The following is a 22,923-nucleotide window of genomic DNA, read 5'->3' on the forward strand; positions in this document are numbered from 1 at the left end:
AGAGATGGTACTCTCACTGTGTTGCCCAGGCTGGTCTCAAATTCCTGGTTTCAAGCTATCCTCCTGCTTTAGACTCCCAAAATGCTGGGATTACAAATACAAGCCACCACCCTCAGCCCTGTTCTTTCTATATATCTCTATATTTAGAAAATGAACTTTTTCACAATAAAAAGGTTGGAGGTAAGTTGACCTGAATTGATTGGACCCATTTTCTCATCGATCCAATTGGGGCTGTGAGAGGGAGGGGCACTGAATGGCCTCCCAAGGCTGTGTCTGGCCCAGTGCCTCTGGGGGAAACTGCCCCTGTGAGCCTGGGGCTGGGGGTTCCCAGCAGGAGGAGTCCTAGACTCTGGAAGGCAATTGCCTTTGGCTTCAACAGTCCTGCAAGTCACAAGGCTTGTTGATCACTTTCTGAGACCCATTGTGGAAGAGGCACAGGGTCAGGTCTAAAGAGATCAGGTCAGCCTGCTCAAACCAGGTGGGGTCAGGAGGAGCCGGCGGGGATCCCGCTGCAGCTCCAGAAACGCAGTTCCCAGGCGGCAGTCAGCAGTTGGGCACAAGAGGATGTCTGAACAAGCCTCCAACCCAGAAAGTTACACCTCTTACTGCCGGAGTCCCAACCCTCAACACAGAGCCCACCTCTTCAGTTCTGTAGTGAGGGGTTCTGGGAACGCCTGTGACTGCCCGCCTTCCTCGGAGGTCTCAGAGGCCCCAGTAGCATCTTCTGATGGGAACAACCATGAGAGCAGGGTGTGGACGGAAAGCCCCCAGCCCCAGCGAGATTCGCTCTCTGCCTCCTCACTCTGCGAAGGTCCCTACTACAGCTAAAAGGCAATTCATGCCGTCCAAAGGTTCCCTTCCCCTGCCGTTCCGCACGCCCTTCTCACTGTCCCCAAATGCTCGTGGCACGGCCTTGAGAGCAGCGCAGCGGGCAGGAAGCCCAGGCGCCCCGGAGAACCTGAAGGGCTGCAGGTCGGGGTGTCTGCGGCAGCGTCCGCACCCCTGCAGGGCCCCAGCGGCTCGCTGAGCCTGGGGCTGGGCTCCGGGGGACTCCAGCGCTGGGGGCAAGTGGCGCTCACACCCGTCTCCTGACTCGCCCCACCCGTGGCCTGGGTTTAAAATCCACGCCCCGGTCTTTCCGCGGCCAAAGCGATGCTGCCGGGGTAGGTGATGACCCCAACTGCCCCGACCCCTAGAAGTGCAAACCAAACAGGCTGACCCGTGACCACACGAGACCCGCGGAGCATCTGGGCTTCCAAGGTCCTCGGTACCGCCCGAGGCAGCGAAGGACACGCGGCTCCAGGCGGCAGGAGCCAGGGACCACCGCGGGCTTCCAGAGCGCGAAGCCGCGAGCCTGGGCGGTGGAGAGCCGGTGCCAACGTCCTGCCCTGCGCCTGTCAGGCATTCGCCGGGCTGGCGGGCGGGCGGGCGAGGGCGGGGCCGCCGCACTTTAAGAGACGGTGCAGGCAGCGAGGCCTCCAGGCCGGCGAGGGGATCCGCGCCATGGAGGCCGCCCGGGACTATGCAGGAGCCCTCATCAGGCGAGTGCCCCCGCGTTCCCTGAGCCCCGCGTTCCCGTGCGCTTCCAGTCGCCCTGCGTTCAGTGCCTCGCATTCCCCTGTGCGCCTCTCGTGCCGTACCTGGGTCCGCTCATCCCCCCGCTCCGCTCATCCCCCCGCTCCCCGCATTCTCTTGCGCTCCACGACCCCGCGCACACACTCATCCGCCCCGCCGGTGCCCAGGCCGTCCAGCCGCGCCCGCGGGCAGAGCCCAAGCCCGTCCCGCGCCTCCTCACCCTCTTGCAGCTGGGCGCAGGTGCCAGGGGTGGCTCTCGCGAGGTGCGCGGGCGTCTGCAGACCGGGTGACAGCTGACGAGTGGCTGCATCTCTGGCCGCTGCTGCAGTCGCGGGCGCAGAAGAGGGTCCGGTCCCAGGAACCCCGAGCAAAGCCTCCACGGTGCGAGGGGAGCGGACTTCTGGGGGTCCTGGAAATCGCGGCGGGAGCTGGGCGCGGGAGTGGCCCGGGCTTGGCCCCTCCTGGAAGCGCGGGCTCTGGTCTCCGAGGGGAGCCCCCGACCGGCCGGCGGAGCCCGCCAGGTTGGTGGTGCTGGGAGAAGAGCTCCTCCTGCCTCCGGGTCCAAGGGCAGAGACGCTGCAGGGGAGCAGGGGGACAAGGGGCAGGTGGACCCTGCGGAGTCTTCCCTGCGCTTCGCACCCGCTCGTGGTCGAACAGGCAGCATAGGCTATCTTCGTGCTTGGGTTAATCTTCATATCCCAGCAGACCCAAGCCAATTCTTGGTAAAATCCTAAGTCGTTGCGTGGCAGCAACTGTAAAGTATAGGTCTGAAAGGGAGATCGTGTTTCTCTGAAGATCAAGTACCTGAAAAAAGGATAGAGAACCGCTTGCGGGCTTGAAGGTGCAGGCGTCCGGCGGCGCCGGATCCCACTGTGTGCTACGCGTGGCGGGCAGAGAGACCACACGGGTGAAAGGGAGCGTTCCGGCTACAAAACGCGATCTATGAGCTTCCCATCCCGGGTTCTTAAATGGGAGTTGTAGACACTGCAGGTTAGAAGCATCTTTCTCTTTTAAAACAAGCCCACGGTACAAGTCTGGGCGCTGGCAGGGGGAGCTGAGAAATACCTGCTTCGTGTGCGCTTAGGCCTAAAGGTCAGGGCCCTGTTTCTTTTGCGTTCTTCCAGCACCATCCAGCCCACAGTCCCACTTCCAGGAGGTGAGGACTTAGCAGTTTGGATGCGTCCATCCAGTGAATTCACAACGCACCGATGTTCCCCCGGTGCATGAGGGAAGGAGGTGTGGGCTGACTCTGCACTAACCAATCCTGGGTGGCCTCTGAGCAGGATTCAGGCTGATCCTCTCCCTGCCTCTGACTATTACAACAACTCATCAAAATCCAAAATGCATCTGTATGGGGTCTCCGTGAGGTCAAGTGTGAACTGGAAGTGACTTGCTTATGAGCTGTTAACAAACGAAACAATGGGAAACCCTGAGTCTCCTAGGACACGTTCCTTCTAGCTTGGCTCCTCCCAGGATTGAATGACTTCACCTGTTAGGGATGAACTGTTGTTGCAGTTCTTTGAAATCCACCTGCTTCCAGGCTGAACTACTGTCATTCTGTGAAATCTACCTGTTTCCAAACTAAACTGGAAGAAAACAATCTGTAATTCTTGTTGAAGGGAAGACGCTTTTTCTTCCCTGCCCTTCTCAAAAAAACCCTGTCCGGGCAAAAGAGCCAGAGGCCAGGTCCTAACACATTTGCTAATTGTGCTCTTGCTGGACTTCTGCCTCCTGTCAGGGTTCCTTAATTTAAACCAGGTCCAGGATATCATAACTCTGTCTTTATCAGTAACTACATTTTGCCAAGGAAATAACTTAATCAATGTGCACAATTTCTAAAAATCAGGTACTTGTAGTCAGTGGTGAAACCTTAACCCAACAATTTGTTAGTCAGCTGGAATCATTAGGGGCCTTGGTCCTGAGGAAAGCAGCCTGAGGTCTCACAGCAAAGCTCCAGACATCAAGGAGGTCCACGCGCAGGTTGACGGTCACAGACAAAGTCTGCTCTGTTCGTGTGTCCTGCCAGTGATAACATTCCTGCCAAACGCTGAAGTTGTTATGAAGCTGATACCTGTTATAAACCTCGTGTGAAATGGCTGCTTTCATAGCCATCCAGTACATCTTTCCTTTCCTTGAACAAGGAACTCTAGGTTTGGTGCTGCTATTTCAGTACAAATTTCACCACAGTCTTCTTAGAGACATTACTAAGGAATTAAGTTTGCTGCAAGTGAATCTCATCTTTCTGCTTCTTGAATCTAAATTCTTATTTTAATGAAGCTGCAAAGTGTTCAAAGACTTCATGGTCATGTATTGAAAACTTGATAACGTCAAGTTTTTTTAGGGAGCTTGCAAAGAACTGAGCCATGAGCCAGGCAGTCTTGTCGGGGTGAGTTCATCTGGGGGGCAGGTGCGCTCCCACCTGTGTATGTCACATCCAAGAGCCCTAGGGCAGCCGGGCAGCAGGAAGCCTCATCGAGGCAGCACTCGCTTCTCTGCCTCCTGCCATTGACCCCACCACCCTCTGATGCTGTCCCTACAGCCCAGGGACTCTTCTCCAGGCCTGTGGAGCAGTTTCCCAGCCCTCCCTTCCTTCTCCTTTTCTTCCTAATGATGAGACGCAGGGTTCCCTTAGCCATCACTGCCCCCCGAATATTCCCGGGCACCATATTACCTGTACTGCTGCCCCTCACCATTGACACCAAAACATTTGCTTTGAGGAAGACCTTAATCCTGGGCCCTTTTCCTCCATAGGTGGCATATAAAGAAAGCTTTTTAATTCTCTGTACAGCTCAGGGTTGTTTTACTGGAGAAGAGTTCAGGTCTACTGTCAGTCTGTGGCTTGTTGGTGTATTTCACACACTTTTGGAAGTTGGCGGTGCCTCGCCTCCCTCAGGGCGGAATACAAAACCTTCCCTTCCTGCCCGTTTCTGGAAGACACGCCGTTTCACAGCGTTCTGTGAAGTCTGACTTTTCCTCTCTGGATTTCTCTGAAACAGCCTATTTCCTTAAACAACCTGTTTCCTTGTATCTTCCCTGTTAGAGGTTATTTCCCTTTCTGTTTCCTGCGGTTGTCTGTCCCCACTTTCACAGGAATTGGGAGCGGCGGTTCTCACATGTGGTGTGTCTAAACGCAGGATCCTAGGGCTGCTCAGTGGCCCTGCTTTTAGGCACGGTGCTGATGGCCAGTGATAGAGATGACTCTACTCAGCGGGCTGGAGGTGAGTTGGGTGGAGACGGTGGCTTGTTCACGTAGCAACAGATTCGGTACCTGTAGGCCTGGCGTGCAGAACATCTCATTTAACCACTTTCTGTGTTACATATGAGATGGTCTTGATTTTACATAATTTGACTCAGAAATCACTCGCCTTCCTCTTTGACAAGAAGGTGGGGGTAAATTTCCTGTCCTCAGTGCCCCCACCAGCCTTTCCTCCAGCAATGACCCAGCTCTTGGTTGGGAAATGCTACAGGTGAGAACAATAGGTGTTTTTTCACTGACAATGGCGATCTTGAGGGCAGGTGAAGGCAGGGAGAACCAGAAATGGTTGCCAGCTCTTATCTTGTCAGACAGGTAAAGACCGCAGGAACTTGGAATTAATCATTTGGGCCAGGTCACTGGAGCACAGGTGCTTACGAAGGCGTGAGCATGTTCGTCCAATGAGGAAATGCAGGGCCAGGGCTAACTAGGTCAAAGCTGCGCCTTTGATCACTGGGGCTGCATCTAGCATTGGAAGACATGGACCGTGTTCTCTCATTTCTCTGATTTTGGCCTGGCATCTTTAACTCAGTAAATAGATGGTGTGCTGATAGGTTCTGCGTGAAAGTAGGAAATGCACCGCCGGACCCCATGAGACAGATGCTAGAAGCCTTGTGCAAGACTGCGTTGACCTCCTTCTTTGGGGGCAAAGAGAGGGTGTTTCTTCCTGCTGAGGCCGGGCCCTTCTCTCCTGTGGGAGCCGCCTCTTCTGGCCAGGTGCTGGGTGGAAGCTAGAGCTGGGCTCAGACTCTGGTCTAGCCTTTGCTGCCCTGACGACTCCCTTCCTGCTTTCACCAGGCCTAGGTTTCACTGTCTGTAAGGTGGATCCCAAGCGGTGCTAACGCAAGTCGCTAGCTCTCACACACGAAGGTTTGGCATCCAGTGGCCCTCGGGCCCTTCTCTCTCTCTCCTTGTGGGGACTTCAGCTCATTTAAGTCTCAGCTGCTGTGATGAGGTGGAGGCGACTCCTGGGTTCTGAATGTGAAATGTAACACGGCCGGTCCTCGCCGCCCTCTCCCCCCGGTCACCAGGGGTGAGAGTGTGCGAGAATTCCCCGTGGTGTCAGCACAGCAGTGTTGTTCATGGCATTGTGTAACTGAGAACCCTGCGTCAGTCTCTTAATCGAGGTGACAGTTCAGAAGTTGTGTGCCAGTCCTGGGGCCGTGTTGGGGCACAGCCCGGCTGGGCAAGGCTCTGATTGACTTGGTGGGCCCCTGGCAATGGTGTGTAGGTCATTCTGACAGGTCCGGACCCCAACCCAGCACATTTCCCTCCGGCTTGCCTTATTGAAAACAAATTGTGGCCGGGCCCGGCGGCTCAAGCCTGTAATCCCAGCACTTTGGGAGGCCGAGACGGGCAGATCACGAGGTCAGGAGATCGAGACCATCCTGGCTAACACGGTGAAACCCCGTCTCTAAGCCGGGCGAGGTGGCGGGCGCCTGTAGTCCCAGCTACTCGGGAGGCTGAGGCAGGAGAATGGCATAAACCTGGGAGGTGGAGCTTGCAGTGAGCTGAGATCCGGCCACTGTACTCCAGCCTGGGTGACAGAGCGAGACTCCGTCTCAAAAAAAATAAAAAATAAAAATAAAAAATAAAAGCATGCAGTGTAATCATGTGTTAAAGGCAGTTTTGCTTTTCTTTTCTTTTTTTGTTTTTTCATTTGGAGTCTCACTATGTCATCCTGGCTGGAGTACAGTTGTGCGACCTTGGGTCACTGCAGTCTTGACCTTCTAGGTTCATCAGGGCTAAGCAATCCTCTCACCTCAGCTTCCCGAGTAGATGAGAGTATAGGTGCACCACCACACCCAGCTAATTTTTTTATTTTTATTTTTTTATAAAGACAGGGTCTCATTATGTTGCCCAGGCTGGTCTCGAATTCCTGGGTTCAAGCTATCTTCTTGCTTCGGCCTCCCAAAGTACTGGAATTACAGGCGTGAGCCACCATGCCCAGCAGGTTTTGCATTGCTATCAAAAGTTTCATCTGGGAGGCTGAGGCAGGAGGGAGGACTCCTTGAGCCCAGGAGTTCAAGACCAGCCTGGGCAACAAAGTAAGGCCCTGTCTCTACAAAAATACAAAACTCAGACGAACATGATGGCTTGCACCTGTAGTCCCAGCTACTCAGGAGGCTGAGGGAGGAGGATTGCTTGAGCCCAGGATGTCAAGGCTGCAGTGAGTTGAGATCACACCACTGCACTCCAGCCTGGGCAACAGAGCAAGACCCTGTATCTAAAAGGAAAAAAAAAAAGGTAAATGTTTGAATTAATTTTTTGATAAATGAGGACTTACTCCAAAGTGTCCTGTGATGTAAGCCCTGTGGGTCTTTTCTTTCTTGTGATTCCAGCCACAGTTCTGAGAGTGGTTCTGCTGTTCTTGGTTCATCCTAAGTTGATTTCAGAAACTTCATTGATTGCTATAGTGACCAATATCACACTTTTGAATTGATTTCTGGCTCACCCTTACTGTATAAACAGGTAGCTGTATGCACGTGTCTGAGGGCCTTACTAACTCTGTGTAACTGCTTCATGGTCACTAGAAATCATTCTTTTGGATTTTTTAAATCTCTAAAACCCATGCATATTTGCAGAATATAAGTCTTATTTCTTGTTGGAGTTGAATGCCCTAACCATTCCTTCTCAAAGAGTTTCGGCAAGGACTTTGGATGTTCTAGTAAAATAGGAATAAAGATGGTTGTGTTTTTGGCTTGATGCGTTACTTGTTTCTTCTTTGGAATTATGTGTACATGTGTATATATAATTTTTAGTAATCCCAACCACTGAATTGCTTTATTTTAGATACAAATATTAAAAATGCATTATTTTTATGTACTTTCACACTTCTCATGAGAGACTCTTTTTAAAAAGTTTTACTTTTCACCTCCATTTTCAGGCCCCTGACATTTATGGGATCACAGACTAAGCGAGTCCTGCTCAGCCCGCTCACGCACCCAGCTCGCCCATTCCGGGTCTCCAACCATGACAGGAGCAGCCGGCGTGGGGTGATGGCAAGCAGCCTGCAGGAGCTCATCAGCAAGGTGCCGCAGAGCCCACACCTCTCCCCCAGTCCACAGGGGGGCGCCCTGCACTCACGCGGGGCCATGGTCTTGGGCTCATCAGCAAGGTGCCGCAGAGCCCGCACCTCTCCCCCAGTCCACAGGGGGGCGCCCTGCACTCACGCGAGGCCATGGTCTTGGGCTCAGCAGCAAGGTGCCGCAGAGCCCGCACCTCTCCCCCAGTCCACAGGGGGGCGCCCTGCACTCACGCGGGACCATGGTCTTGGGCTCATCAGCAAGGTGCCGCAGAGCCCGCACCTCTCCCCCAGTCCACAGGGGGGCGCCCTGCACTCACGCGGGGCCATGGTCTTGGGCTCATCAGCAAGGTGCTGCAGGCACTTCTCCCCCAGTCCACAGCGGGGCGCCCTGCACTCACGCGGGGCCATGGTCTTGGGCTCTAAGCCAGGGCCAGCACAGAAAGGTCAAGAAAAGCTGCATCTCACCAGGAGGAAACGGGGAGAGAAATTGGGAATGACTGCTGGTGGTTCTGGAGTTTCTTTTTCTTTTTCTGTTTTTGAGACAGGGTCTTGCCATACAGCCCAGGCTGGCCTCAAACTCCTGGGCGTAAGTGATCCTCCCACCTCAGCCTCCCAAGTGCCTGCCAGTTTCTCTCTTGGCAGTGGTGGTGAAAGTGCCGTAAAATTGATTGTGGTGACAGTGGTCCAACTCTGTGAGCATACCAAAACCAAGGCTCTGTATACTTTAAATGAGTGGATCGTATGACATGTGAATTATATATCAATAAAGCTGGTTTTAAAAGGGGAGGAAAAGAAAGAAGGAGAAACAGCAACTTAAACTCATCAGACCTTCTCTTGGCCTCAGAGACTCTGAGAGTAAAGGTTAGGTATAAATGATCAAGGGGAACATTATATCTCTGTACCATAAAACATTGAGGTACAGAGACAAAAACTTTAAAACAGTCACTAATGGAGAATGTCACTTTGTTTCTTTGACAAGGGAGGATGCAGGGATGGAGCCGGCTTTGGAAGTCTGGGTTTAGTTGTAAAGGCCGGAATCTAGAACAGTGTCCTAGACCACCAAATAAGGAAGAACCCTAGCCTCTCAGGGAAGCGTAACTCAGACTCAGGCACCCATGGAAATGAGAAACAAGCATCCAACACACAGTCTCTGAAGCAAGAGAGATGCTCAGCTATGCACATGACGCTGTGGCTCTTACAGCAGCAAACACGCAGGAGTTTTGTTTTTATTCATCTAAATAAATAGGTAATCTTAGAAATTACTAATATTATTTAATGTAATCATTATCTCATGTATCTTAAGAAGACAGATCCATTAAAAATCTTAACTTCCTGGCCGCATGCAGTGGCATGTACCTGTAGCCCCAGCCACTCCGGAGGCTGTGGCAGGAAGATTGCTTGAGCCCAGGAGTTCGAGGTTGTGATGCACTATGGTTGTGTCTGTGAACAGTCACTGCACTCCAGCCTCGGCGGCATAGTGGGTCCGCATCTTAAAAAGAGCATTCTTCACTTCCCGGCTTCCGAGCAAAGACTGAGTCATAGACACAAGTCAAGGTTACCTTTACCATTAAAATTTTGTCAGAATCAGCCAACAGTTCTGAAAACTGTAACTTAATAAATGTCATTGGATGGTCACATGGAAATATCTGGCTTCACTCCATTTCTCTGATGCGTTGCCCACCTAGACTCTGGATGCCCTGGTCATCACCACTGGACTGGTCACTCTGGTGCTGGAGGAAGATGGCACCGTGGTGGACACAGAAGAGTTCTTTCAGACCTTGGGAGACAACACGCATTTCATGATCTTGGAGAAAGGACAGAAGTGGATGCTGGTAAGCAAAAACACTGTCACCCAAACAGCTACTCGGTAGACTTTTTACCTACAAAAGTTCACGCCCTACTTGGCTGCTGACTTGTCCACATTCTTTTTTTTTTTTTTTTTTTTTGAGACGGAGTCTGGCTCTGTCGCCCAGGCTGGAGTGCAGTGGCCGGATCTCAGCTCACTGCAAGCTCCGCCTCCCGGGTTCACGCCATTCTCCTGCCTCAGCCTCCCGAGTAGCTGGGACTACAGGCGCTGCCACCTCGCCCGGCTAGTTTTTTGTAGTTTTAGTAGAGATGGGGTTTCACTGTGTTAGCCAGGATGGTCTCGATCTCCTGACTTCGTGATCCACCCGTCTCGGCCTCCCAAAGTGCTGGGATTACAGGCTTGAGCCACCGCGCCCGGCCTTTTTTTTTTTTTTTTTGAAACGGAGTCTCGCTCTGTTGCCCAGGCTGGATGGAGTGCAGTGGTGCGATCTCGGCTCACTGCAAGTTCCGCATCCCAGGTTCATGCCATTCTCCTGCCTCAGCCTCCTAAGTAGCTGGGACTACAGGCACCTGCCACCTCGCCCAGCTAATTTTTTGTATTTTTACTAGAGGCGGGGTTTCACGGTGTTAGCCAGAATGGTCTCAATCTCCTGACCTCATGATCTGCCCACCTAGGCCTCCCAAAGTGCTGGGATTACAGACGTGAGCCACTGCGCCCGGCCAACTTGTCCACTTTCTAAATATGCACTTTGTATTCACCTAACAACTGGATCCACTGCCCTCAAAGGAATTCTTACAAGTGTTTCTAGGAAACTTAGTCTCTCTGTGAACTGAGACTATTTGACATAAAGCAAATAATTCCAAGGAACAGGTTTTGGCCAGTGAGTAGCTACAGATCCTGTAAAATGCACAGAATTGACTTGGCAACTCTTCATCATCTCTATTCTTAGAAGGCTGGAAAATTAACACCGTCAAGGAAGTTAGGGAGAGGGGTGTGTGTGCATGCATGCACATGTGTGAGTATGGAGATTTAGAAAAGTAAAGAGACAGAATGAAGACTTCGGTCTCTGGGGAAACTGTAGATAATATGGCTCAAAAAACGTTCTCTGTATAAAATGCCTAAAAATGTAAAGCACAATATCAAAATATATCTTCATATAATAAACTGATCTCCAAGAAAGAGAAATCCTCAGTGCTTAAAATTTTGTGAGGCCAGCATCCAGAGAGGAACGCGCACACTGAAGCTGGCAGCTCCCCGGGCGTCTCCTCTGGGGTTCCCCCACCTGTGAGCACCCACTGACCTCAGGGACAGATGCTGGGAGGACAGAGACAGCCTCCAGCTGACACAAAGTCGGGGGTGAGATTCGAGGGTCTGCGTAAAGCCCGGGATCTTAGAGCTCTCTCCTGGGAATTTCGGCCCCAAGCTGCCCTCATGAGGGTTCAGGCATTGCTGAGTCCCAAACCCCTAAGCTGAGAGTTCGGTTTTCAGAGATCTGGGGGAGCAGCATCAATGGAGGGGTTTGCTCATTGGATTCTCTTTGCTGCAGCCCCATTTCCAGGGTGGAAGTGCCCCAGGTAACTAGTAGGAGCTCAGGCAGTTCCCTTGGGATGAACGTCCATCCTGGCCTCAAAGAGTTTTCATTCCTAACGTTCTCACAATGCAAGTTCACAGTCAAAACACTGAACGTAAGGACTCAGGCGCCACATTCATGAGAGTAAGCAGAAGCGCCGGGCGCAGTGGCTCAAGCCTGTAATCCCAGCACTTTGGGAGGCCGAGATGGGCGGATCACGAGGTCAGGAGATCGAGACCATCCTGGCTAACACAGTGAAACTCTGCCTCTACTAAAAAATACAAAAAACTAGCCAGGTGAGGTGGCGGGCGCCTGTAATCCCAGCTATTCGGGAGGCTGAGGCAGGAGAATGGCGTAAACCCAGGAGGCAGAGGTTGCAGTGAGCTGAGATCCGGCCACTGCACTCCAGCCTGGGCGACAGAGCCTGACTCTGTCTCAAAAAAAAAAAAAAAAGGCCGGGTGTGGAGGCTCAAGCCTGTAATCCCAGCACTTTGGGAGGCCGAGACGGGCGGATCACGAGGTCAGGAGATCGAGACCATCCTGGCTAACACGGTGAAACCCTGTCTCTACTAAAAAAGAAAATACAAAAAACTAGCCGGGCGAGGTGGCGGGCGCCTGTAGTCCCAGCTACTTGGGAGGCTGAGGCAGGAGAATGGCGTAAACCCGGGAGGCAGAGCTTGCAGTGAGCTGAGATCCGGCCACTGCACTCCAGCCTGGGTGACAGAACGAGACTCCATCTCAAAAAAAAAAAAAAAAAAAAAGAGTAAGCAGAAGCAATAAAGTCAGGCCTGCCAGGACGGCAGATGTTGGAATCATCAGATACAGCGTATGAAATTAGTGTACTGAAAATGCTCACCTAAGGCTAAATTTGACTGACTAGATAAATAAATAAATAAATAAAATGCTCAAAGAAGCATTAAAAAGTAAGAATAGCCCGGAATTGAAGACCAGCCTAGGCAACATAGCAAAACCCCAATCTCTACAAAAAAAAAAAAAAAATTTAAGAATTAGCTGGACAAGGTGGTACACACCTGAAGTCCTAGCTACGCAGGAGGCTGAGGCGGGAGGATCACTTGAGCCTGGGAGGTGGATGCTGCAATGAACTATGATCGCACCACTGCACTCCAGCCTGAGAGACAGAGCAAGACCCTATCTCCAAAAAAATAAAAAATAAGAAAAAACCAGCCTGAGCAACATGGCAAAACTCCATCTCTACCAAAAAATACAAATATTAGCCTGGCATAGTGTGCATGCTTGTAGTTCCAGCTACTTAGGAGGCTGAGACGGGAGAATCACTTGCACCTGGGAGGCCGAGGCTGCAGAAAGTCATGATTGCACCGTTGCACTCCAGCCCCAGGGACAGAGGGAGACCCTGTCAAAAAATAAAAGTAAATTAAAAAGGAACAAGAGATAATAAGAACTGACTACACAGATTTAAAATAATCAAATAGAATTTTTGGAAATGAAAAATATAACAACTAAAATCAAGTAAATGGAGACTCAAGTTAGACAGAGCTGAAGGTAACGTTAAAAGATCTGAAAGATGTTGCCTGTGATGTAACACAAAGCAGTAGAGGTGGGGAACACGAAGGATGTTAGAGACCAGACTGAAATCTAATCTCTTCCTTTTTGGCATCCTCAGGTAGGGAAGGATTTTTTTAAAACAAGACACAATGCGCAAGTCTCTTTCTCTCTTTTTTTTTTTTTTTCTTTTTTTTGAGACGGAGTCTCACTCTGTTGCCCAGGCTGGAGTGCAGTGGCGCAATCTCGGCTCACTGCAACCTCCACCTCCTGAGTTCAGGTGATTCTTCTGCCTCAGCCCCCCAAGTAGCTGGAACTACAGGTGTGTGCCACCACACCCGGCTAATTTTTGTATTTTACAAAATTTAGCCCCAGAGATGGGGTTTCACCATGTTGGCCAGGCTAGTCTCGATCTCCTGACCTTGTGATCCACCTGCCTCAGCCTCCCAAAGTTCTGGGATTACAGGCGTGAGCCACCACACCAGGCCAACACAATGCACAAGTCATTTTTTTAAAAAAAGAAATCAATTCATTTAAGAATGTTGTCCATCAGCCGGGCGCGGTGGCTCAAGCCTGTAATCCCAGCACTTTGGGAGGCCGAGACGGGCGGATCACAAGGTCAGGAGATCGAGACCATCCTGGCTAACACGGTGAAACCCCGTCTCTACTAAAAAATACAAAAAACTAGCCAGGCGAGGTGGCGGGCGCCTGTGGTGCCAGCTACTCTGGAGGCTGAGGCAGGAGAATGGCGTAAACCCGGGAGGCGGAGCTTGCAGTGAGCTGAGATCCGGCCACTGCAGTCCAGCCTGGGCAACAGAGCAAGACTCCGTCTCAAAAAAAAAAAAAAAAAAAAGAATGTTGTCCATCAAAAGACACTATAAAGGAAGTAAAATAAGCCATGAAATGGGGAGAAGGTGTTTTCAACATAACCTGATAAAAGATTAGTATTCAGTAAATGTAAATAACTCATATAAATAAATTATGAAAACAACAAGTAATCCAATTTAAAAATGAGCTAAAGAAGCCACACACGGTGGCTCACACCTGCAATCCCAGCACTTTGGGAGGCCAAGGTGGGAGGACTGCTTGAGCCCAGGAGTTCGAGACCAGCCTGGGCAACATAGCAAGACTTTGTCTCTACTAAAAATGAAAAAAAATTGGCCAGGCGTGGTGGTGTGCACCTGTAGTCCCAGCTACTTGGGAGCTGCGGCAAGAGGATTGCTCGAGCCCAGGAGTTTGAGGTGGCAGTAAGCTGTGATCAAGCCCCTGCATTCTAGCCTGGGCGACAGAGCAAGTTTCAAGATAAAAAAAAAAAAAAGGAGGGAGCAAGAGACAGAGACAGGCATCACCACAATAAACAATGATACCATTTTTACACCATTAGATGTGGTATTGCCAGATTCTTGATTTTTTTTTATTTTTAAGATATAGGGCAACACACTCCTCTACTACCGCCAACAGCCACTTAATACAACAATATGCTTCATCTCAGAGAGTGAGGCACAGACCATGACCCAGCAGCAGCTTTCCTGGGCATGAACCCGAGACTCCGACACCGCCACGTCAGCAGGTGTGTGTCAGAGCGTCCACGGCAGTAGTGCAAGTGGTGAGAGCAAACACTGGAAACAAATCATGTACCCCTGCAGTACACACGTGTGCCCAACAGCGTACTTCTAAGTAAACAGGCACAAATAAACTATAATGTGGTCCCTGAACAGAATGCTCTTCAGCTGTGGAAATGTGTGAAGTTCAGCTACAGGCATCCATGTGGATACACATCAGCTATGCTGAGCAAAAGATCACAGGATAATACAGTAAACAAGGCGTCCTCAAACTTTATCTCAGGACCTCTTTATGCTCCTAAAAATTAATGAGGACACCAAACGGCCTTTGGCATGATCTCGGCTCACTGCAACCTCTGCCTCCTGGGCTCAAGCAATTCTTGTGCCTCAGCCTCCCAAGTAGCTGGGATCACAGGCAAGCCACCACGCCCGGCTAGTTTTTGTATTTTTAGTAGAGACAGAGTTTCACCATGTTTCCCTGGCTGATCTTGAACTTCTGACCTCAAGGGATCCACCCGCCTCAACCTCCCAAAGTGCTGGGATTACAGGCGTGAGCCACCACACCCAGCTTGTATCAATAAACTCTATAGACATCTGCCAATCAGAGGTTCTGAACTCCAGAGACTTTGTCCCTTGGGGGACATTTGTTAATGTCTGAAGACATGTTAGACTATTGCATCTAGTGGGTAGAGACCAGAGACGCTGCCAAACATCCTACAATGCACAGGACAACCCCAACAGCAAAGACTTCTCCAGCCTCCAGTGTCAGCAGTGTCAAGGGCGAGAAACTATAAGCTATAGATAGATATAGATATTCCCAGCAGTCAAAATTGTTTTTTCTTTGTTTGTTTGTTTTTTGAGACGGAGTCTCGCTCTGTAGCCCAGGCTGGAATGCAATGGCATGATCTTGACTCACTGCAACCTCCGCCTGCTGGCTTCAAGGGATCCTCCTGCCCCAACCTCCTGACAAGCACCTGCCACCATGCCCAGCTTTTTTTTTTTTTTTTTTTTTTTCATTTTTAGTAGAGATGGGGTTTTGTCACGTTGGCCAGGCTGGTCTCGAACTCCTGACCTTAGGTGATCCACCTGCCTCGGCCTCCCAAAGTGCTGAGATTATAGGCGTGAGCCACTGCCCCCAGTGGTTTTTGTTTTGTTTTGTTTTGTTTTTAATGTGTTTGCTTTTTGTTTTGAGACAGTCTTGCTCTGTCGCCCAGGCTGGAGTGCAGCGGCACAATCTCAGCTCCCTGCTACCTGGACCTCCTGGGCTCAAGTAATCCTCCCACCTCAGCCTCCCAAGTAGCCGGGACTACAGGCATGTGCCACCGTGCCTGGCTGATTTTTGTATCTTTTTGTAGAGACAGAGTTTTGCCATGCTGGCCAGGCTGGCTTCAAACTCCTGGTTTTAAGCTCCTGAGCTCTAGCGATCCACCACCTCTGCCTCCCACAGTGCTGGGATTACAGGTGTGAGCCACCACGCCCAGCCGATATTCAAAATTTAAATTGTTTGGAAGTTACTAATGAGCGTATTTTTTGAAAGAAATTAAAATTCAGAAATTTTAAAATAGGTATTAATTCATTAAAAGTAATAACCCAATACAGATTAACTGAACTCACATTTTTTCTTTTTCTTTTCTTTTTTTTTTTTTTTTTAAGATAGTCTCGCTCTGTCACCAAGGCTGGAGTGTAGTGGTGCGATCTCAGCTCACTGCAACCTCCGCCTCCCAGGTTCAAGCGATTCTCCTGCCTCAGCCTCCCAAGTAGCTGGGATTACAGGCGCCCGCCACCACGCCCGGCTAATTTTTGTATTTTCAGTAGAGATGGGGTTTCACCGTGTTGGCCAGGCTGGTCTGAGCTTCCCAAACGCGTTTCCCGGCTGAGAGCTCGCTGGCGCCCCCAAGAGGCCGCCGAGAGAAAACAGCCTCAGCTTTGATTTTTTTTTTTTTTTGGTGGGGGGGAGGGTTCTTTGTTTTTGTTTTTGTTTTTCTGGTGGTGGTGGTGGTGGTGGGTTTTTTGTTTGTTTGTTTGGGTTTTTTTGTTTGTTTGTTTGTTCGTTTGTTTTGAGATGGAGCCTCACTCTGTCGCCCAGGCGGGAGTGCAGTGACGTGATCTCGGTTCACTGAAACCTCTACCTCCCTGGTTCAAGTGATTCTCCTGCCTCAACTGTCTGAGTAGCTGGGATTACAGGCGTGCACCACCATGCCCGACTAATTTTTGTATTTTTAGTAGAGACGGGGTTTGGCCATGTTGGCCAGGCTGGTCTCAAACTCCTGACCTCAGGTCATCCGCTCGTCTCCGCCTCCCCAAAGTGCTGGGATTACAGGCGTGAGCCACTGCGCCCAGCTTCAGCGTTGATTTTTTTTTTTTTTTTTTTTTTGAGGCAGAGTCTCGTTCTGTCGCCCAGGCTGGAGTGCAGTGGCCGGATCTCAGCTCACTGCAAGCTCCGCCTCCCGGGTTTACGCCATTCTCCTGCCTCGGCCTCCGGAGTAGCTGGGACTACAGGCGGCCGCCACCTCGCCCGGCTAGTTTTTTGTATTTTTTAGTAGAGACGGGGTTTCACTGTGTTAGCCAGGATGGTCTCGATCTCCTGACCTCGTGATCCGCCCGTCTCGGCCTCCCAAAGTGCTGGGATTACAGGCTTGAGCCACCGCGCCCGGCCCAGCGTTGATTTTTAAAGTGAGAAGAGGGAGCTACAACTGCTTAGAAAAAGACGAGGAAGTCAACCTCACCCAAGAGTCCACCTCACAAAATCTTATTTTCTTTTTCCTTCTTTTTTTTTTTTTTTTTTTTTTTTTTTTTTTTTTTTAACAAGGTCTGGCTCTGTCATCCAGTCTGGAGGGCAGTAGCGCAATCATAGCTCACTGCAGCCTCAACCTCCTGGCCTGTTCGAGGGGTCCTCCTGCCCCAGCCTCCCAAAGTGCTGAGACTACAGGCATGAGCCGCTGCGCCTGGCCACAAAATCTTCCTTGAAAGACAAATTCAAGTCAAAGACAAATGCCTGGCATTTGTACCTTGGGGCAGCTTTGTTCTCTTATATTTTTAAAGTGTCACAGGAGAGAGAGCTTTTAGGAGACAGATTCCCAGTCCACACATACCCCAGATCTATTCAAACAAATTCCGTATGATCCGAATTAGAGGCTGCAGCTGGAACCACAGGTGGGTTTGTCTGTATGGTGGAATGGGAATAAAGAAGGCTGGCCACAGTGAGGAGGGTTTGGGTAATTTTAAGGGTGTTTACGTTTTAAGTTCCTATTCATGAGGTCACTGTCATTAGTGAATTTACCATTCACAGCTTCAGCGGCTCCCAACCCCAAAGGCTCACAAGACCTGAATTTGGGTCACGAGACCCGAATCCTGAGTGCTGCAAGATCTGTATGTGGCACAAGCCACTCAGGAAGAACCTCTCCTGGCCTGGCATTTGTACTGGGGGTGGCTTTGCTCTCATATTTTTAAAGCATTTTGTGGGGAAAATTCTATTCCGGTGCTATTTATAAACCTGGGGATGTGCAGAGACTGTCTCCTCCTACCCAGGGGGTCTCCTCCCACCCAGGGGGTCTCCCTCCACCCAGGGGGTCTCCTCCCACCCAGGGGGTCTCCCTCCACCCAGGGGGTCTCCTCCCACCCAGGGGGTCTCCCTCCACCCGGAGGGTCTTCTCCCACCCAGGGGGTCTGCTGCATGGCTTTGGGCTGTCCCATGGAGTTTGCTGTCATCCCGGGGATTATTAAAACACAGGGGTGCAGCCGGGCACGGTGGCTCAAGCCTGTAATCCCAGCACTTTGGGAGGCCGAGACGGGCGGATCACGAGGTCAGGAGATCGAGACCATCCTGGCTAACACAATGAAACCCCGTCTCCACTAAAAATACAAAAAAATTAGCCGGGCGTGGTGGCGGCGCCTGTAGTCCCAGCTACTTGGGAGGCTGAGGCAGGAGAATGGCGGGAACCCGGGAGGCGGAGCTTGCAGTGAGCCGAGATCGCGCCACTGCACTCCAGCCTGGGCGACAGAGCGAGACTCCGCCTCAAAAAAACAAACAAACAAAAAAAAACACAGGGGTGCTCTGGGAAGGTGCCCACTCCCCCCTCACTTCAGCCATATGATTCTGGTACTTTCCACCCAGTAGCCCCTGTAAAATTGAACCAATGCTGCCTGCTTCTCCATTACCATCACTGTGTTATGGTGATGAGATGAGATTCTCTTGTCACCAGGTAACCATGGTGGCCTCCAGGGCATGTCGGTCCCCACCACTCATCAGAGCACAACTATCCACTGAGCCACGGGGTCCTAAAATCCAGGCCCTGACGCCACACCAGAGTCACCCTGCGTCCCGAACTGAAGGCAGATTAGGAAGAGATGTCTCGTGGCTAATCGAACACAGTCACAGTGTGTACAAATAGGTCCTGCCAAAAGCATCTCTCCATCAATTAGCCACGGAGCTGCTCACAGACCTTAAACAGACATATAGGAGAACCTGAAGCTGGCATAAGAGCGGAGTGATGACGTGGGAGGGTTAGGAAGGCTCCTGAAACCTGCCCCTCCCCCCATTGTCACAGGGCAGCAAGCACATCCCCACTTGCTCACCACCGAAGAGGTCGGGAATAGCAAGAGTCACCTTCGACTTGTACAGGCTGAACCCCAAGGACTTCATCGGCTGTCTTAACGTGAAGGCCACCATGTATGAGATGTACTCCGTGTCCTACGACATCCGGTGCACGGGACTCAAGGGCCTGCTGAGGTAATACACTCCAGGGGTCACCTCCGGGGGTCTGGAGACTGCACAGGTGCGGGACGGGCAGCGGGTCCCCACCCTGTTCCTCTGGGCTCCCAGGCTGGCTAGCACTGGTAGGGGCACTTGGAGTCATGTTGTCTGGAGCAGGTCACCTCTTACCCCACAAGCTCATTTCACACAACAGGAAGTCTCAACCCAAAACAGATTTGTTTCTTCCAAAGACCATTAACTATTCATTAGAAACAAAAGCTAAATAATAAATATAAAGAGAAACCACATTCATTTTAAGAAACCACACTCATTTTAGAGCCCTTAATTCTAGGTGATGACAACTAAAATCAGAGCCATGGAGGTTGTGCCAGGTTTGTATAGAGCGGCCACCTAGACCCTGGCAAATCACACGCTTCCTGTACCCCTGATAACTTCAGCCTCACCAGTAAGGCGGCATGGGCATGTGTCTTCTCCACATAATGCCAGGGCACCGTCATCCCAAAGACGAGGGCCAGGCTGGCTGCACAGCATCCCAGGAGAGAGAACTTTTAGAAGAGAGATTCCCGATCCAACCATACTCCAGACCTATTCAAACGAATTCCGTGTGATCAAAAGGAGCCTTCCTGGGTGTTCCTGCTCCATAACCGGGTGGCACCCCTGCCACTGAGCCTGGGACTGAGAGAGACACCAGCAGTCCCTGCTCTAAGGAATCAGCTGTGTGACCTTTCACAGACTCCTTAACTTCTCTGAGCCTTGCTTTTATCTTTAAATGAGAAGGTTGGTCAGGTGTGGTGGCTCACACCTATAATCCCAGCACTTTCGGAGGCCGAGGCTGGCAGATCACTTGAGGACAGGAGTTCGAGACCAGCCTGGCCAACATGGTGAAACCCTGTCTCTGCTAAATATATAAAAATTAGCTGGGCGTGGTGGCAGGTGCCTGTAATCCCAGCTACTTGGGAGGCTGAGGCAGGAGAATCGCTTAACCCCGGGAGGCAGAGGTTGCAGTGAGCTGAGATCCACCACTGCAGTCCAGAGTGGGTGACAGAGCGAGACTCTCTCAAAAATAAATAAATAAATAAATAAAAATTAAATAAATAAATAGAATGAGAAGGTTGCTTCCAAGCTCTTTACGATTGCCAAGGCTCTAAATACACCTATTTCTACTCCAGTAAATTGATCGTTGATCCTTAAAGAACTAATCTCTGGAGAGAGTGGATGGGAGAGCGGCTAACTGCAGTAGAAAGGTCTTCGAGTTGAAAAGTTTTGCAACTGCTGCCATTCCAGTGCCCCCTGCACATCCCCCTGGGCAGGGCCGCCCGTTTCTCTTTGAGGGTGTTGGTTCCGTGCCCCGTGGCCTTGACAACTGCCCTGATCTGCGCTGAGCACAGCAAAGGGGAAATGCTCTCCTCTCAGGGGTCTCCCGACCCCACCTGCGGTGGGACAGGGTGTGTGGCTTCTCTGTGGCCTCAGTTTCCCATTCAGAGCCATCAGTGGCTGACTCTAAACTACAGTCACTGTTACGTGTTGGAGTCTTGACTCCCAGGAGAGCTTCGTTTTTTTCTTTTTGCCGGGATAGGAGAAAATAGTTTGACACTTGGATTTTAAAAGTGAGGCAAGCAAGAGAGTTACAGCTGAAATAGGTATAATGAAGAAAGCTAACCTCACCTAAAATTCCGCCTCAGCAAAATCTTTTTTTCTTTTTCTTCTCTCTTTTTTTTTTTTCTTGAGACTGAATCTCACTCTGTTGCCCAGGCTGTAGTGCAGGGGCGCAATCTTGGCTCACGACAAGCTCCTCCTTTCAAATTCAAGCAATTCCCGTGGCTCAGCCTCCTGAGTAGCTGAGATTACAGGCACCACCACACACTCAGCTAACTTTTGTATTTTTAGTAGAGACGGAGTTTCACCGTGTTAGCCAGGCTGGTCTCAAACTCCTGGCCTCAGGTGATCCACCCACCTCGCCTCCAAAAGTGCTGAGATTATAGGCGTTAACCACGTGCCAGGCCCTTTTTCTTTTTTTAAAGAAACAGGGTCTCACACTGTCCCCCAGGCTGGAGTGCAGTGGCACAATCATAGCTTACTCCTGCTTCCAACTCCTGGGCTCAAGCAGTCCTCCCACCTCAGCCTCTGAAAATGCTGGGATTATGGACGTGAGCCACCACACCTGGCCACAAAGTCTTTCTTGAAAGACAAGTTCAGGCTTCTTGTTACTAATTTTATTCTCTGATGGATCTGATGACACTGCAAGCAGCCACGGAACTCACAACAGCCCCACACTGGAGGCACCGCCTGCGGGGACCCTGTTGTGGGTAGTGGGAGCAGTGGACCCTCCTGATGAGACAGCTGCCCAGGCTCGGCTATCACATCCCCATGGGCTCGGCCACTACTGAATGTCCTGCTACTACCTTAGGAAGGGAAGGGGTTTCAGTATCAGGGTCCCTAGAACAGCCCAGCAGCCACTACTACCTTAGGAAGGGAAGGGGTTTCAGTATCAGGGTCTCTAGAACAGCCCAGCAGCCGAAGCCGAGGACGCAGCACACCTGTGCAGGTGCGGCCATCTGCTCTGCACAGAGCTTGCCGGCCACTCAACAAGCAGGCCATGCTTCAGCTGGCTCGTGGGAGCCGTGCTTCTTGGGGTGGTCTTGGGCCAGCAGCAGGGGGTCCCCAGGGAGCTCACAGAGACCTGCTCCTGGCCAGACCCACTGCTGTGGCAGCTGCATCTGTGCCAGCCTTGGGACACGTGTGCCCTGACACTGCTCAGACAGCCACACTCTAAATGTGAGCCTGGCCTCCTCCGAGTGCCTTTTGGTGGGGGAGTGAAGTATCCCCATCCTGTCTGTTTCTCACTTGCCCCAGATCCCAAGCTAAAGCCTCCCGATCTCACTCTGTCACAGGAGCCTGCTGCGGTTCCTGTCCTACTCCGCCCAGGTGACGGGACAGTTTCTCGTCTATATGGGCACATACATGCTGCGGGTGCTGGATGACAAGGAAGAGCGACCATCCCTCAGGTCACAAGTCAAGGGCCGGTTCACGTGTGGATAGGGATGCAGGCTGTTGCGGGCTCTTGAGCCAAACACTGGGTTTCATTTGGCTCAATGATGAGTGTTGAAGATGTTTTTATGTTCTGAGCCACATGCACTTGTAGGCACTGGTCACGCCCGTCAGGAGCAGTGCCCGGGAAAGGAAAGGGTCTGGTGGTACATGAAGTAGGGGCAGTGGGCAGGGTACCCTGGGGGGGAGGCGTGGAGGGCCCCGGGGGCCATGGGAAGGGACCACGCAGCAGGCGTGCCCAGGAGCAGTGTGCATGTGTCCGAGCCATTTGGTCCGTCATCTCCTGCAATAAACCCATCGCAAGAATGACCTTGTGTATGATACTTCTTGCATCTCCTTTATCTCTCAAAAGAGCAAAAAAAAAAAAAAAAAAAACAAAAAAAAAACCTATCAGAACAGCAAAAAAAAAAAAATTTACGTAGAAGCAAAACTCATCCAGGAATATTCTAACAGATATAATCCCTCATAAGTCTTTATTAGTGCTACAAAAATAACAAGCTGCAAAACGTTATTGTATGTTTTTTTCACATATGAATCTTTAGTGGGCTCAGAGGGGCCCTCATACTGAAGGACTCAAATTTTGGAGGTCTTCAAGGACTTTTTTACTTTCTGCTTGTGAGAATGAAAGGACTTTACTTTTTTAGCCTCCTTTTTTTTTTTTCTTTTTGAGACAGGGTCTAGCTCTGTCACCCAGGCTGGAGTGCAGCAGGGTGATCTCGGCTCGCTGCCACCTTGACCTCCCTGGGCAGAAGCCATCCTCCCACCTCAGCCTCCTGAGTAGCTGACATTACAAGTGCATGCCACCACGCCTAGTGTTTTAATTTTTGTAGATATGGGGTCTTGCT

General features: G+C 51.0%; 2 protein-coding genes across 14 annotated transcripts in view; one reads left to right on the top strand and one right to left on the bottom strand.

The window, feature by feature from the left end:
- Window positions 1–22,923, bottom strand: part of LOC114673814 (uncharacterized) — a 102,680-nt gene that overhangs the window by 72,248 nt on the left and 7,509 nt on the right. For 4 of the 11 annotated variants that reach the window (XR_013408396.1, XR_013408393.1, XR_013408394.1 and 1 more), the window contains exon 1: window positions 1,796–6,566. Coding sequence is in view for 3 of the 11 variants with exons in the window: in XM_077975341.1 (XP_077831467.1) it covers window positions 1,796–2,270 (475 nt within the window). In the remaining 8 variants the exon portion in view is untranslated. Of the gene's footprint in view, window positions 1–1,219; window positions 1,615–1,795; window positions 6,567–6,748; window positions 7,075–22,923 lie in introns of those variants that run through there. The other 7 variants (XR_013408392.1, XR_013408395.1, XR_013408398.1 and 4 more) reach the window with 5 other exon arrangements.
- CIDEA (cell death inducing DFFA like effector a) lies at window positions 1,413–22,385 on the top strand. Of its 3 annotated transcripts, none has more exons than XM_077975343.1 (5): window positions 1,413–1,541; window positions 7,716–7,860; window positions 9,542–9,688; window positions 18,864–19,045; window positions 21,922–22,385. In XM_077975343.1, exons 1-5 carry the CDS (start codon window positions 1,504–1,506, stop codon window positions 22,067–22,069), a joined length of 660 nt encoding a protein of 219 aa, XP_077831469.1. In that variant the 5' UTR covers window positions 1,413–1,503; the 3' UTR covers window positions 22,070–22,385. The 3 variants fall into 3 exon arrangements, with proteins under 3 accessions (XP_077831469.1, XP_077831468.1, XP_077831470.1); XM_077975342.1 differs by lacking the exon at window positions 21,922–22,385 and adding an exon at window positions 19,517–20,100; XM_077975344.1 differs by lacking the exon at window positions 1,413–1,541 and adding an exon at window positions 1,907–2,096.

Source organism: Macaca mulatta, chromosome 18 (assembly GCF_049350105.2).
Source record: "Macaca mulatta isolate MMU2019108-1 chromosome 18, T2T-MMU8v2.0, whole genome shotgun sequence".
Taxonomy (NCBI): Eukaryota; Metazoa; Chordata; class Mammalia; order Primates; family Cercopithecidae; genus Macaca; species Macaca mulatta.

Bases quoted from the DNA above. Each gene is read 5' to 3' on its own strand.
- CIDEA (XM_077975342.1), top strand. From the start codon at position 1,504: ATGGAGGCCGCCCGGGACTATGCAGGAGCCCTCATCAG. The intron at 1,542-7,715 runs GCGAGTGCCCCC...CTCCATTTTCAG, and splicing joins TATGCAGGAGCCCTCATCAG to GCCCCTGACATTTATGGGAT. The intron at 9,689-18,863 runs GTAAGCAAAAAC...CCATTGTCACAG, and splicing joins AAGGACAGAAGTGGATGCTG to GGCAGCAAGCACATCCCCAC.